This window comes from Zonotrichia albicollis, chromosome 3, assembly GCF_047830755.1.
Source record: "Zonotrichia albicollis isolate bZonAlb1 chromosome 3, bZonAlb1.hap1, whole genome shotgun sequence".
NCBI lineage: Eukaryota > Metazoa > Chordata > Aves > Passeriformes > Passerellidae > Zonotrichia > Zonotrichia albicollis.
In genome coordinates this window covers 80,994,490-81,008,712 of record NC_133821.1, presented here as the reverse complement: position 1 = coordinate 81,008,712, position 14,223 = coordinate 80,994,490, and the positions used below count along the sequence as shown (strand labels likewise).

Here is a 14,223-nt window from a genome sequence, read left to right as displayed (position 1 = left end):
AATACCGCTTATTCCATCACTCTGTGATTCAGGAAAATCTTGAAATCCTTGTGAAGAGCAAACCTCTCATCAAACATTAGTGGGAGCTTTTCCTGAGGGAAGACTTTCTCTGAGCTGAGGGCTTCCTCATTCCTGTAACTGTGTGGTTGCTGAAGTAGGAAACATCCTCTCTGGATCGTCTTCCCTGGGCATGTTCCATTCCCAGCACAGGACCCTGATGTTGGGCTCCCCAACCACCCAGCCCACAGCAAGCACATTCATATTTCTGGGAAAAATATACCCAGCAGGTGGAAGTTTAGTACTATTTTTACTGTTGCTGGTACAGTGAATGTAAAGAGCATGATAATTGATTATCTGGGACAACAGAAATGCACAGGAACTAGAATTTCAAGGATTAGGGTCTCCCCGAGGATTTCCTTCGAGTTTCAGTGAAAGGAGAGATAACCTTTGTGGTGGAAACGGAAACAGAGCTTTCAGTTCCCATCTGCAGCCAGCCTCTGGAGACAATGGCATTAAGGGTGATGTGAATTTCCTCTGTTCATCGCCACGGGACAGGAGCCCCGACGCAATTATCTGCACTTCTATAGCAACGCCATTCAGCTCCTTGCCGCTTATTCTCTGTCCTAGCAGAGACATTCAGCTAATGCCTGCTGCCTTGAACGTATCTGGGGGTAGCATTCCCTGTTTCATCTCTTTTAAAGGACATTTATGGAAATTAGGTGGCAATTTTATCCCGAGTAAGCAGACTAATATTCTGTCACTCTGCCTTACTCAAGTGACTGTTGCTCTTAATGTTAGGTGGTTTTGGTTAAGTGGCATTAGAGTTTTGTGGACTAAGCAGTAGGATTTTGTTGCAAATGCATTGTCCCATTTTAGTGGAAGCTTTGCATTAACAAGTTCCATCCTAATAAATTATTTGGCTCAACCTGCCTTGTGACTTATACTATCGAAAGATCCTGCCCTTAATATTAAAATGTAAGCACAGATTTCCTCTCCCAAGGCTAAAGCTGCATAAAAAGACTTGCACTGAAGCTCAGGAATCCTCTGTCTGGATCAAGATAATTTTTCTCTGAGAATAAGGAGAAAAGCAAATTTCCACACATTGGAGAGGAGGAAATTCTGTTGTAGATTGTTCTTCCTCCGTTGTGTTAAAAAAAGGAATCTTGACTGAATATATAGTCTGTTTCCAAACTATTGGCATCTTTCACAAATATAGGCTGGCTGGCTTACGAACAAATAGCACAGTTTCTGTAGCCAAAGATAGTTGTCATCATGCACTTATTAATGAGTACACATATCTCTGAACATCAAATGCTGTGCTATTTTCAGAGAGATCCTTTCAATTCCTGTTTTCTGGTTTGGTTTTTTAATTTTTTTTTTCCTTAGCCTCCTGCCAGTTTCTTTCAAGGCTCAGTGGTAGAAAGCAGAGGTGAAAGGGACCTAGGAAAGGAGATGCTCTCATCTGTCCAGCTTCCCCACATCAGGAGCTACTCCATGCGTGTCATTCCTGGCAGATGTTTGCCTAATCTGCTCTTAAAAAACTCCAGTGATGGGGCTTTGACAGTCTCCTTAGGCAATCTGCTCCAGTGCTTTGCTGTACCTGTCATTAAGAAGGGCTCCTGATATCTAACCTGCAATTAAAGGCCATGATTTCCCACACAACCCATCATCAGGCTGACCTTACAGCCCAACCACCTCCACCAAGTCAGCTGCAGTTTCCTCACTCGATCATCTTTGCCAGCACCGCTCCTTGGGCAGTGTGCTCTGCTCTGGCAGTAGCAGTGAGGTGATGTGTGTGTGTGTGTGCGTGTGTGTGTGTGTGTGTGTGCGCCACTGGTCTTGCCAAGTGTCCAGCCTGGTGTCCCAGAGGCTGGCAATGGGCTGGTTTCCCTCTCAGATCCCCTGCAGCTGACGGGAGGGCGGCTATGTGCCAGTAGAGGGTATTGAATTAGGAGAATCAGTAAATCCCAGGAGAGGCACTGCCACTGTGAAGTTGCAGCAGTTTTGCACTGATAAAACTAGCAGTGCTAACCATGGTTCCAGGCCTCAGAACAAGAGCTGATGCCTTTTCTTGTCCTGGAACAAATTGTGCTGTGAGAGGAGTTGTTCCATATATTACATGTATGCATTCAATCACATCTAGCAGTTAGTACATACATTTTTTGATGAGTACGTTCCTATAATGATTTTAGCAGTATTAAAGCTTTTTTTTTAAAAAAATCAGAGTGATCACAGATTTGGCTCATTTTTTTTTGCAGTTGTTTCCTTTTGAACAATAGCATCCCACGGCAGCCAGGCCTGATGGCAAAGCTGTAGATGCCAGCTTGCTGTGAGTGAGATGCTGGGGAGCCGAGGCAGTCACGAGGTGTGCAGCAGTGATTGAGAGTAGGTCAGTGTAGGCACAGATGCATCGCAATATGACTATTGCAAGATAAATTCTGAGCCCCTTTTTTAATATGCTTAGAACAGTAATAAACATTGTAAGAGTATTTCCTTCTGCAAATTATTTACAACGATACTGGAGAATTAGTCCTGACTGCTCAGAATATGTGTTTTTTACAATGGAAACCAGCTAGCTAAATTGGGTGTATTTCTGCTGCCTGAGCAAATTTTGGCAGTATGTAGCTAAACAGGTTTTGAGACTAGGAAATTTTAGTGACATCCAAAATTAAGTACAGCAAGGTTTAGATCAGTAGGAGCAGGAGCATGTTTCTGTCAGCAGGGGTGAATAATCTTTGTGTAACTGGCAGTTTTGGTAAGCAGGTCAAGTTCAGTGGGGTTTGTCTCTGTATTTTGACAGATGCACTCCAAACACCCTGATATCCATTTCATTTTACAAGGTGTGTGCACGCACCAAGACAACGCTCCAGAGGGTCACTGGCAGGTTACAACGTGCCAGCCATCACATGCACAATGCAGTGCATGGTGCCAAGATAAAATTTCAGGGTTCTGGGGGCACCAACAGCGTTCAGAGCCCCACACAACACCTCTGCCCCACCGGTATCTCCCTAGATGTCTCTCACTGAGCATCCCATTGGCATCTGTTTTCCCAAGTTGACAGGTCTCTTTCTATTTGTGCAAGGCATTTTTAAGGCATTCATCCCCCAGCTGTCTTCTAGATGACCTGGAAGAACTTCAGTGAGTTGCCCATATTCCTTCAAGGAGGAAAGGACAAAATTTATTTTCAAAATTTGTAGAATTTTGAGGTGTGTTTTGTTTTAGAAAACCTGTTTAGATTTGAACTTTATATTCCACGCAGCATGGAGGTAGATTTATTGTGAAAGAGAGCTTTTAGTTTCAAACAAATAATTGGAAGAATACATTTAAATCTTTGTCAGTATAAAAGTGACTTCAGATGTTCAGGAATCCTCTTTCTTGTGGTTTTAAAGGAAAATTTTAAACATTTTTTACCCCACAACTATTGAGGGCTTTGAAAGAAAATACCCATAAACTGTTAGGAATCATACAGAATAAAGTTTTTTCCCTACTTCCCTTGTTCTTGTAATCATCATCAATTTTAGGTACTTCCCAAAATATACCTTTGGACAGATTTTTCACCATTAAAAATGGCATTTTCTGTTGGGCAAACTGTGCTCACACCCCATGGCTGACAAGCAGAGGCCCAAGTCAAAGCCTGCTGGAGTCAAGGGGCTTTCACTGAGGTGCAGACCCTGCATGTTTTCCTAAAAATCATCAGTGCTGTTAGGCCACATCTCCCCTTCCCCAGCCCATCTCCTCGGGGAGAGGCAGAAGCCTGTTTGAAGACAAACAAGTCACAGAGCCTGCAAGGTGTAAATATCTTTCATAAATGCCAACGCCGAAAAGCCGGCGCGCCGGGCGCGTGACACGCGGTGACAGGCAGCTCTCGGCGCGCGGGGGGCGAGCGAGGTGCCAGCTCTCACTGCCACAGGCACTGAGGTGTGCCCGGATTGCACCTGGGCATCCCCGGGCACCCCTGCCCCGGGAGCACACACGGGCAGCAGCAGGGATGGGTGCAGAGCTGCGGCTCCCGGCCCCGCGCCCCTGCCCGCGCCCCTCGCCCCCGATGCGGTCGCCCTGCCTCTGCCCTCCTTCTCTCCCCGGCTTCTTTGGGCAGGGGCTGATTTAAATGGGTTGGCAGGGAGCCAGGAGCTCATCATTTTAATGCAGTGTAAAATGGAATGTGCATAATTATATGCAAGCCATATGTGAGGGAGACAGCTCAGCTGTGAATTTTGGGAGGCTGTGAGAGGGAGAGAGTGAACAGTCAGGAATCAGATGAGATGGAGTGGAACGGAGTGCAAGTGTCACTCAAATGAACAGTGTAATGAGCGTATTGCTGACACTCCTCCTTTCACCTGCTTCTCCCTTTTGCTTTAACTCAAAAAGCAGAAAATGCTCGAGATGAGAAGGGAAAAATACTATATGCAAGCAGGATTGGTAATGGGCTCTGGTAATGTCTCCATTTAGACTTCAGCTTTCTTAATTAAGTGTAGTTACAAATAACCAGTAACTTTTAATGTATCTTTGTCATTAAATATTTTGACCGCATTTGACTGAAGGATCATTGTTCTCACTCAATGATTGCTCCTTTCAAAGCTTCACTTAAACATGGAGGGGGAATCCATTTATTTGTAATAGTATTACATGTAAATTATGAGTATGAAAGCTTTTATTTTTTTAATTTATTTTTTGGCCTTACTGTTAAACTGAAAATACAAGTACATCATCTAGGGATCACTTAAGCATGTCAAAAAGTTTAAACGAGTACATATGTAATGTAATCCTGAAAAATGCCATGGAGTAAATTGAAACCCTGAGTTACTCAGTTTCCAGCTCAAATATTTCATTTTGGTTTTGTCTTTTGTTGTTCTAATTATTACTCCACAATGAATTTGCATGTTCAATCTAAGCTATGTAAGAAAACAGCATCCCAAGTTCTCATATCTAAAAGGTGTACTATTTAAAGAAACTTTTTAATAATGTTGTATTTTGGGATTCCCGTCTGTTTTAATGATCTGAGCTGTTATACTTTTAGCTATTTTTTTCCTTCCATTATTTGTAAGTCCCTAAATAGGCCATTATATTTCCCTTCAGGCTAGAGATGAAGATGGACATGCTGAAAATTTTCCCCAGCAGCACTATGCTAAGGAAACTCCAAGACTTGCCTTCAAGAATAACTGCGAACTACTTGTAAGAATAACATACTTACAACAAGTCTAGATTGTTACTTTAGCACAGTGAAAACCGTTTTTTTTAAAGGCTTTTGTTCATTATGACATACATTATGAAATATGATAGGTTTTTTTTTTTACTGTTTTAGCGTTCTAATGCTAGTTCTGCTATCCGTGAACAGTTTAAGATCTTAAATTGCTTGGAAAATATCATATATTTGATGTCAGCACGTGAATGGCCTTGTCTTACTACCTTGTCTTGCACTGGTAAATCAGGGAGAGCCATGCGGGGAGTGGCTGGTGATGCACGGAAAGCCCCCCACCCCTTCCCCCAAGGCACCCCAAAACTCACTCTCCCATGCACCTTTTAGCTCTGCCTTGTTTTCGGGTGGTGATGCTGCATTCTGTTCTGCTAACAGGCAGTCCTCCCTTCAGAGCTTGCCTGTTCCTCCCCTTCATAGCTGCATGCAACCCAGAGCATCCTCTCCTTTCCTCTCCACTCCTCTCCTCTCCATTCCTCTCCTCTGCTGTGGGGAAAGAGCGAAAGCCAGGAAAGCACTTACAGCGAGCCTGGAGTGTTTACAAGCCATAAGAGAGATGATATCAGCTGTGAAAGAATCTCTGTTCCAAGGCAGGGTTAATTCGCTGTTCATTTTAGCGTTTGCAGCTAGACAAGATTAAAAGCAAGCAGGAATGCCTATTATATTTCTATTAAATGAATCTGTTGGGACCTAATGTTCTTGATTAGATTGCGAAAATTAGTGCTCCACCATGAGTTTTTCTGTTTGCCTAAAGTAAACAGAGGATGAATTGTCATACATTTAAAAGAGATTCATGCATGGCTTTCGAAAAGGGAGGTTTAGATACATCCGTAGATCTCTCCCTTGCATTCCCCTTTCTTCTCATCTGTACTTAAGTAAAATGTATCATTTGGCTAGATGGAAGTGTTTATGGAGAGCCAGTACACGGGGTTTTACTTTGAAACAACATTTCTTTTTTTCTGGTTGTAACCAGAGAAGAGGCGGGTGGCAGTGCAGGAGCAAGCTGTGTTTTATCTGCATTATTGCCCGTGCCTGCTCCCCCAGGATGCCTGGCCAAGCGCTGCTCTGGGTGCCCCAGGTGCACCAGGCAGTGAAAGTCGAGCTGATGAGCCGATAACCCAGCGCTGAAGCTGGCCTCCAGGTCCAGTCAGCTGGCCAGAGAAGCCCACAGCAGGAAGCAGCAGCTCAGGGCTGGTGGCCAGTCCCTGCTCCCCACACTGGCCAGAGCACAGAGCATCTTGGCCACTCCTGCACTACTGAGCCTGCACCCTCCTACCCCACAAGTGTCCCCTGTGCTGAGTCAGCCCTTGGTTAGGTAAAGACAATGCTTTTTAAACCCACGAGTGTCACTTGGAAGGTTCAGTTTGTTACCAGTATAATTCTCCCCAGCCAAAAGCAAGGTGACCCAGGAGATCTGGTCTTGGGCCCTCTTAAACCCTTTGCGAAGTTCCTGGTGGTTTCTGGGTTAGCAGTGTTACAACCTAAGGAGAGGGGACTAGACAAACACAAAGAGTGGTTCCCTGGTGTACTCATAATTCCTGTGCCAAATAAATGAAGCTCTTTCTTCAAGGCCATGCTTAATTACTGTGCTGCTAATCAGGCCTGATGAACCATCACAGCACACCAAGATGCTCCCAAAGTCAGTAGGGCTTCTTGGTGCTGGAGAAACTTAGTAATAGAGACAACATGGATATGTCATGTAATATTTCCATTGAAAATCTGCTTTATATTTAGTGCAAGCCATCAATGAACCAATTAACCCACTCTGTGCTATTAAAATCAAGCATTCTTTTAATGCCCAGTTGCTTATTCCTCTATTAATACGCATTTAAGTTTTTGCTTTATTATATCACCACTGTGTCTGGCAAAAGCTCAAGTCATCAAAGTTAGTCTTTCATGTGCTTTTTTGGACAAGTTTCAATTCTTGTTTAAGGAAGTAATAAAAGCAATTTGTTATAGTTTTATTTTTCCTATGCTATTGGAAACAAAATTGGCAGGGATGTAATCTGCACTTAATTTGTATGTGGAAAAAATAGTAGGCAAATAATGAATATGTACCTCTGCTATCTTTAAAGATGTATTTTAGGAACTTTCAGTGAAAATATGATGTTGAGCCTAGGTGTGGATGGTGGGGGAGCTAGTGTTATTTGTTGAAGGTTCTATGTGTTTCACTGAGAGGTAGTGTTATTCCTTCTACATTTTACTTTATGGAAACAATGCTATATTAAAATGTGCTCAAATTTCAAAAGCTAATTTCACCAGAACTGGCCATCAAGAAACCTTCTTTCTCTTAAAGGCTACTCAGTATCCTTGAGAGAGGAGAAAAAAACCAAAACAAACATAAAAGAAAGGAGTGGGGACAGCTGATCCTCTAAAAAAATATTTTCCCAATGGTGAAAACTTATCCAGAATCTAACAGCACAAGTCAGATGCTGGCTGAGGGAACAGACGAGATTTTATAAATCAAAGAGAAACTGAAACTTGTTTATGCTTTTGAGAATGAGGAAATCCTTGGAGTTTTCTGAGGGCAGTTTAGAGTAAATAGAGTAATAGTCTGTCAGGTAAAATTGGAGGCTTGAGCTCAAAAATGCTTTTTTTTGCTTTAGGGTTTAGCTGCCATTTTCCATTGAGGTTAGTTTCGGCAAAGGCAGGCTCCTCAGTTTGGGAAATGCTCATGCTGGGAGAGTGCTGCCAGCCGGGATCCAGGGCTGGGTTGCTGCTGCTGGGTCTGCATGCCAGGGCTCTCCCTCAGGAGCCAGGCTACACTGGCTGAATCTTAACATCCCAGGCCACAGGCACACACAGCAAGCTTTAACTCTTCAGTACTTGGAGAGATTTTAAAGCATGGTAACATAGAGTATTAAAAATATAACGTGGAGGATTACAAATTGTATGCTTTCTTCAGTGCTTACACACCACAAGAGCAGATAAATTGATGAGATACAACTCAGCTTTTCTGTTTGTTTTTTCTCTTTTTTGAATGTGAGCAAGTTTGATAAGAAATAGAAGGAAGAAAGGTATAATTTAGGCAGAGGAAACCCCTGAAGTGTGTTCAGTAGTTCTGCTCATTAAGAAAAGCAGTGACAATTAAATATTCTGGTTAGTATAGGAAGCCATTTTGCAGTTATGGGATTAAAACAGAGAACTCATTTCCCAAGCTAAATCCATACATGTTGTGTCTTGGGATTTGTTATAAGGCACAAAACTCAAAATGGTTAAGATGCTCTAATCAATGAGCAGATCAGATTTTCCTTGTGGACTTCACAGTATTTTTGAGAATTGAATCATGTTGTATAAAGTTTAGCTATCCATACTAAATATCGGGAACTACATAAAAGAAATCTATTTTTAAAGAGCCAGGTCAGCATGCTGTCTTGGCCAGCCATCCATTCTTCTCCCATAGGCACTGCCTCAGGATTTCAATTTCTTATTCCATGAGTGGCTGGAAGCTTTTCTTTCAGGCACATCTCTTTGTTTCCAGAAGGAAAAGGCAGAATTTAGTCCCTGCTGTAAGCTGATTGTCAAGAAACAGTACAGTCCAGCTAACAGTGGATGTGGGGAGAAAGATGGGATTAACTGCCGAGAAAGGGGAGGCTGGAGTGAAAAGGCCAGCAAGGAGCCCACAGCCCCAGCTCTAGCCGGATGAAATTCCTGAGCCATTGCCTAGAGAAAGGAAAAATCCATCTGGCACCTACCCAGGTTAGTCAGGGTAGGGAGAGTCATGCTTGGTTGCCTTTTAACAAAAGTGGGAAAGAAAAACCAGAAGTTCGTCCTTCCTCCCCCCATTTACTCAAACATTGAGTCAAGGTTTCAGATTGGCATGCTGCTGTATGAGGCAAGGAGGGTTTGATGTGTTAAGGAAATGAAACATCAGGTTGCTTTCCAGATAATTTGTTTATGGAGATGATGTGAGTACCACCCACTGCTCTGGGATTATATGTAAAGCAAACAAATAACTAAACAAAACATAAATATCCTGGAAAAAAATTTGTTTCCAGTCCTATACCCAGTTGAATCCATGCTTTTCCTGCAGAAAAAACCTCATCTTTTCATCTTTGAAATAAAAAAGTCTGTTCCTAGTAGTTCTGCTCCGGGAGGATAAATTTGTGAATGCAGTATGAGATGAATTATAAGTCCTGGTGCTTGGAAGCTATTATGTAAAAGACTCAAAATAAAACATGCTTGCTATTGGATTTAATGCAAACTCACCTACAGCTAGTTATCTTTAATCATTGACAAAAAGAGGCAGAGAAAACTCTGAAAACACATCTACAATGGAAACATGAAATGCAAATTGTTCTCTTATGAGCAAAAGGCCTTTGGGGAGGCTCTGGCAAAGCTGTGGTGAGCCAGAGCTACGGCTGATGCTTTGCTTGAAGTGGTGTCACTGTGCTCTGCTGTTCCAGCACTAGAGGCAGAGTCAGGACAAGGGGCACATGTGGGGCACCCAGACAGGGCAGTGGGGATGCAGGCAGGTTAATTTCAGAATTATGGCACTGAGATATGGGAAAGATTTTTTACCTACTGGACTGATATTTGAAAGTACTGAGAGTATTTGTGATCAGATGAGGCTGATAGGTTTTGGTGTTGTAGATGAGTTAAATGTAAATATGCATATTGGTATCCTTTGAAGGCCATGAGAGTTTTGGTTTCAGAAAGTGAGACTTAAATTCATTTTTTTAAGGTGCCTGACCTGCTTACTGTGCCCCAGTATCAAGTAAACCCACTCCCTATTAGTGCCTCAGCAGCAGAAGAAAATACCTCTCAGTCCATTTAAAGTCACAGTGCCTTCAAAAAAGGACTGAATTAGGGAGAAATAGCTTTGCTCATTCTGTCCCTTACCTTTCCACCCTTTTTGTCTCTCTCTCTTCTTATTCATAGCAGAGTGGAGAGAGAGGAATAAGTGCACTTCCTCCTGTGCTGTTCCTTGTTCTTCCCGCTTGGGTGCAAAGCAGCAGAGGGAAAGGGAGAGCACTTCCTTCATTCTGGCCAAGGATGGAAATGTGCAGGGCTTTTGGCCTGAAAGCTGGAGCAGAAGCACTGCCCAGCAGCTCTGAGGGATGCAGGGCCACAGCTAGCCTGTCAGGTACAATCCTGTGGTCAGGAGGCGATTATGCAGCCTTGGAGGGGCAGGAGGGGAGAGGGGGGAGAGACCTGTGACACCTTGTGGAGTTCCAGATCGTAGAGCTACTGAGCCTGATGAGAGTTTAAAACCTCCACAGCCATGTTTAAATGCTGCTTCAGCATCAACAGATGCTTGTCTCACTGCTGGTGCAGTTTTTTTGGTGGTTTTCTGATGGATTTCATCAGTTTCTTGCCTCAGTTTGTCTGAGGGCAACTGGTAGTCCTGCATCAGTTGCACTGTGGCATACGCAGTGATTCAAGCAGATGACTGTGCACCCCCAACAACCATCACTGGAGAGCCCACTGTGGGTTTCAGGGTCCTTGGATCAGGCACAGAGAGCTGTCAGAGTGGTGGTTATGGCCCTGGAACAAAAATATGGGGAAAAGCAATTGTAGCAGTGAATTGATACTGATGCTCTTAAAACCTCAGTAATCTTGGCCACATGAAATCCAACCTTTCTTGTGACTGAAATAACAGTGACGCTTAGGTCATATGGTAGATTAATTGCCTGTAGTGTTTCATTTTCAAAAACTAAATTGTCCATGAGCAATGGCAGAGTATTTTGAAACTAAACTCCCCAAAACCCCACTGAAAACCTTGCACTCTGTTTCTCTTCAAGTAAGGGCAACAAACCAGGAAAAGTTATTCTGAATGGTTTTTTGTCCTTGATTGCCGCCAGGCTGAATGAAGGGCTAAGTGGCACTTGCATGTTCCTGTTGAGTGCTGTGTAAATGCACTGAAAAAAGGCAGCATTCAGACCGTGGGCCTGTTTGCAGCGCTGGGGAGAGAGAGCTCTGACACCCAGCTCCAGCTGACCCTCCCTGCCTGCTGGCACAGGTGGGCACCATGGGGCACTGGGTGCCTTGCCATCTGTGCTGTGATCAGCATCCCCCTGGGATAACACAGGATCAAACACAGAGCTGCAGCCTGCCAGCCACCCTGCCACACACTGTCCCCAGGAAATGATAGTCCCTGGGCCTGTCTGCACACATCTATTTACTGGGTAAGAACAAATGCAGCCACTGTCTTGCCCGGCACATAGGCTGTGTCCTTCTTGGCCCTGCTTTTTAATAATAGGTTTTTCTATCCCACAATGGAAGCGAAGCATTCCTCACATTATGGTGGCATGGACTGGACCTGGGAGGTTTTCTGGGCTGCAAGAGACTTTCTAGAGGATCCTGAGAGATTTCCTTGGTCTTTCAGGCCTTCTGCTCCCCTTCCTCTATCCTGCACCACCATGCTACTTAAAGTGTTAAGCTTTTATTTCTTAACCCACACCATGTTTAGGACTCCACAACCTCTGATCCAAAGCCCAGTGAAATCAATAGGATCCCTCTTGTTCACTTGAGGTGGGTTCTGAATGACACCTTATGTTCTACAAACAAAAAAAGATGAATGACTACTTTGAGACATCTTCTCCTGTCTGACCAAAAACCTCAGCAGGTCAGATAACAGCAAATTTGAAACTTAGAAAACAAGATCTTTATTAATAATATCTAAGCCGAAGGCTGACATCAGAGACCTGTTGTACGAACTAATAGAAAACAAAGCCCCGAAGTCTGAGGTAGCAGATTTTCTGCTGGAAAGAAGATCCAAACCTCACTTCTTTTACACCCAGGGTTACTGAGTGATCAGGACTTAGATCACAAAGGAGAGTGAGGGATTCCCACAGCTCCCACAGAGGTGGGCAGGAGAGTGCCAGTCACCCCTGGAGTGTCAAGGAGAGCCAGTGCCCAGCAACACATAAAATACAGGGTATGAAAGTCACAGGAGCATCAGGAAAGGGAAAAAGGAAGGGAATAAAAGGAATAAAATTCTCCTCCATGGTCAGGGATATGTCTTCCTCCCCAAGCAGGCTGGTACTGCCTGGAGCTCTACATAATCCCCATCTTTTCAACCCGGTGAGCCAAATTAAGAAGTGTGATTCAGGGCTCTAAAGAGGTGGACTAAAAGGTGTGATAGTGAGAGGGGTGAGCAGCATGGGAAGAGGGGCAATGGGAATAGGACAGATTTGGGAAATACTATGGCTACAGGCAGTGAGTGTTTGGCCTTCTGGAGCCAAGAGTGAGCCATATCCCCTTTCCCACAGCACCCATTTACATATGGAAAGCAGCTTTGCCCCAGTGCCTCTAATTTAGCATTTTCCTTCATCCCAATACTGGAGCATTATTTTAGGATGTGGAATTTGACACTTTGTGAGCACAAGCCTGCCTTTTCTCAAAAGGAGGCATATTTTTAATTTTTAACATCACTGTTATTATTATTTCAAAAGAGAAGCAAAATACATTTGTTAAAAAGGAAAACAATTAGAATCCCATTACAGCTCCTAATCTGTCATCTTCCTTCCCAGGACAAGTATTAAAATTTTCATTAATAAATCTGCACTTACTGATGACCTCTGAATAATTTCTCTAACCTTAATTTATCCTTACTGCAATACTGTGTTATATTACTCTAGTTTTACTCTTTACTTTCCTTATTTGATATGTTTACTGAAGTTATAATTTTTGTATTAAACCTCTTGTCACTAAAAAATTGATTTTTTTTAAATATAAAAAAAGCCTCACAATCTTTTTATTTACCACAAATTTAAACATGTAAAAAGTTAAAAAACTACTAGATGAAATTACATTTGTTGATTAGGAGACTACTTCTTAATAATGATTTCAATAAATTTTGAAGTAAAAAATCCTGAAAAAAATTGTCAGCCATTCCCCCACCCAAACCTCTATAAATTAAAAAAAAAAAAAAAAGAAAGGAAAAAAAGAGGGGGAAAAAAAAAAAGAAGGTTCATATCTCTTGGGAAGAAAACCAGTTGAGAATTGTGGCTTAGCTTTAGGAAACTGGCATTCATAACCTGTGTCAGGCACAGCATCACCAGCCAGGCAAGGGAGGGGATTGTCCTGCTCTGCTCTGCACTGGGGTGGCCTCATCTCATGTCCTGTGAACAGTTTTGGGCACCACAATATAAGAAAGGCATTAAATTATCAGAGTGTCCAAAGGAGGCAACAGAGATGGTTGAGTTAACCAGAGTCAGTTTTATAGAATGTTAAAGAATAAAAATGTATCTTGTTCTAAAGAAAGTGAAGTGTGATAAAATTAAAATTCACTGGACTTTCTTCCATATAAATTGGAAATAAAATTTCCCAAGTCATCACCCAAAGCTATAAATAAATATCTTTTTGAAATCTGTGCAGGGGATGGAGATGACTCAGTAGGGCCTGTGGGGTACACTGGCAGCTACCTGGGGGGAACCATCCCTTGCAACATATCTCTTTGGTATCCAGGGGCTCAGGTTCTTTTTCCCCTCTGACCCTGGCTCTCAGTCATGCAAGGTGTTAATTAGAATGGGTTTTATTGGGTCTGAACAGGTGCCTACATTAACAAGTGTCACTTTTTGTAATGGTGCAGTTGGCTTAGGTCTCATGTGTTGTCTTCCCCCTGAAAAGTGTTTGAAGGCTTTGATCCCTTGTAGAGCCAACATACAGCAGTCAGAGAGTAGGGTTTTGAAAATCAGGAGACTGTACTCTTTATGTCTCAGAGTTAAGATCCAGCCAGTGGGAAGGATGGTTGAGAAGGGCTTGGCCACCATTCAAGCAGACTGCAGGGAGGTTTGGGGCTGCTCTGGGACATTAAGTGTCTGACTCCATCTCATTGGGAATCCCTGGGGCTGTGCAGAGCTTCCAGGAATGGCATCCCAAGAAGGAAGATTAGTGCTGCACAGTTGTCTGGGAGCACATATCTCACAGCTCACTGTCTGTGGCAGACACTTTTTTTTACAACTCAGCAGTGACATGTATTATATTGCTTTTGGGATGGGAAGAAAAACCCAAAATATAAATCCTGCATTTTATTATAGAAGTTAATACCAACAATTACATAAAATCTAATGAATTTCAGTTCT

The 14,223-nt window shown here is 43.0% G+C and overlaps 1 protein-coding gene across 2 annotated transcripts in view; it reads left to right on the top strand.

The window, feature by feature from the left end:
* SOBP (sine oculis binding protein homolog) overlaps window positions 1–14,223 on the top strand; it is a 113,148-nt gene that overhangs the window by 59,408 nt on the left and 39,517 nt on the right. Inside the window, exon 5 of one of the 2 annotated variants that reach the window (XM_005485075.4) lies at window positions 5,077–5,172. The exons of the other annotated variant lie outside the window; for it this stretch is intronic. Within the exon in view, the coding sequence (XP_005485132.1) occupies window positions 5,077–5,172 (96 nt within the window). The remainder of the gene's footprint in view (window positions 1–5,076; window positions 5,173–14,223) is intronic. 2 annotated transcript variants of the gene reach the window in all.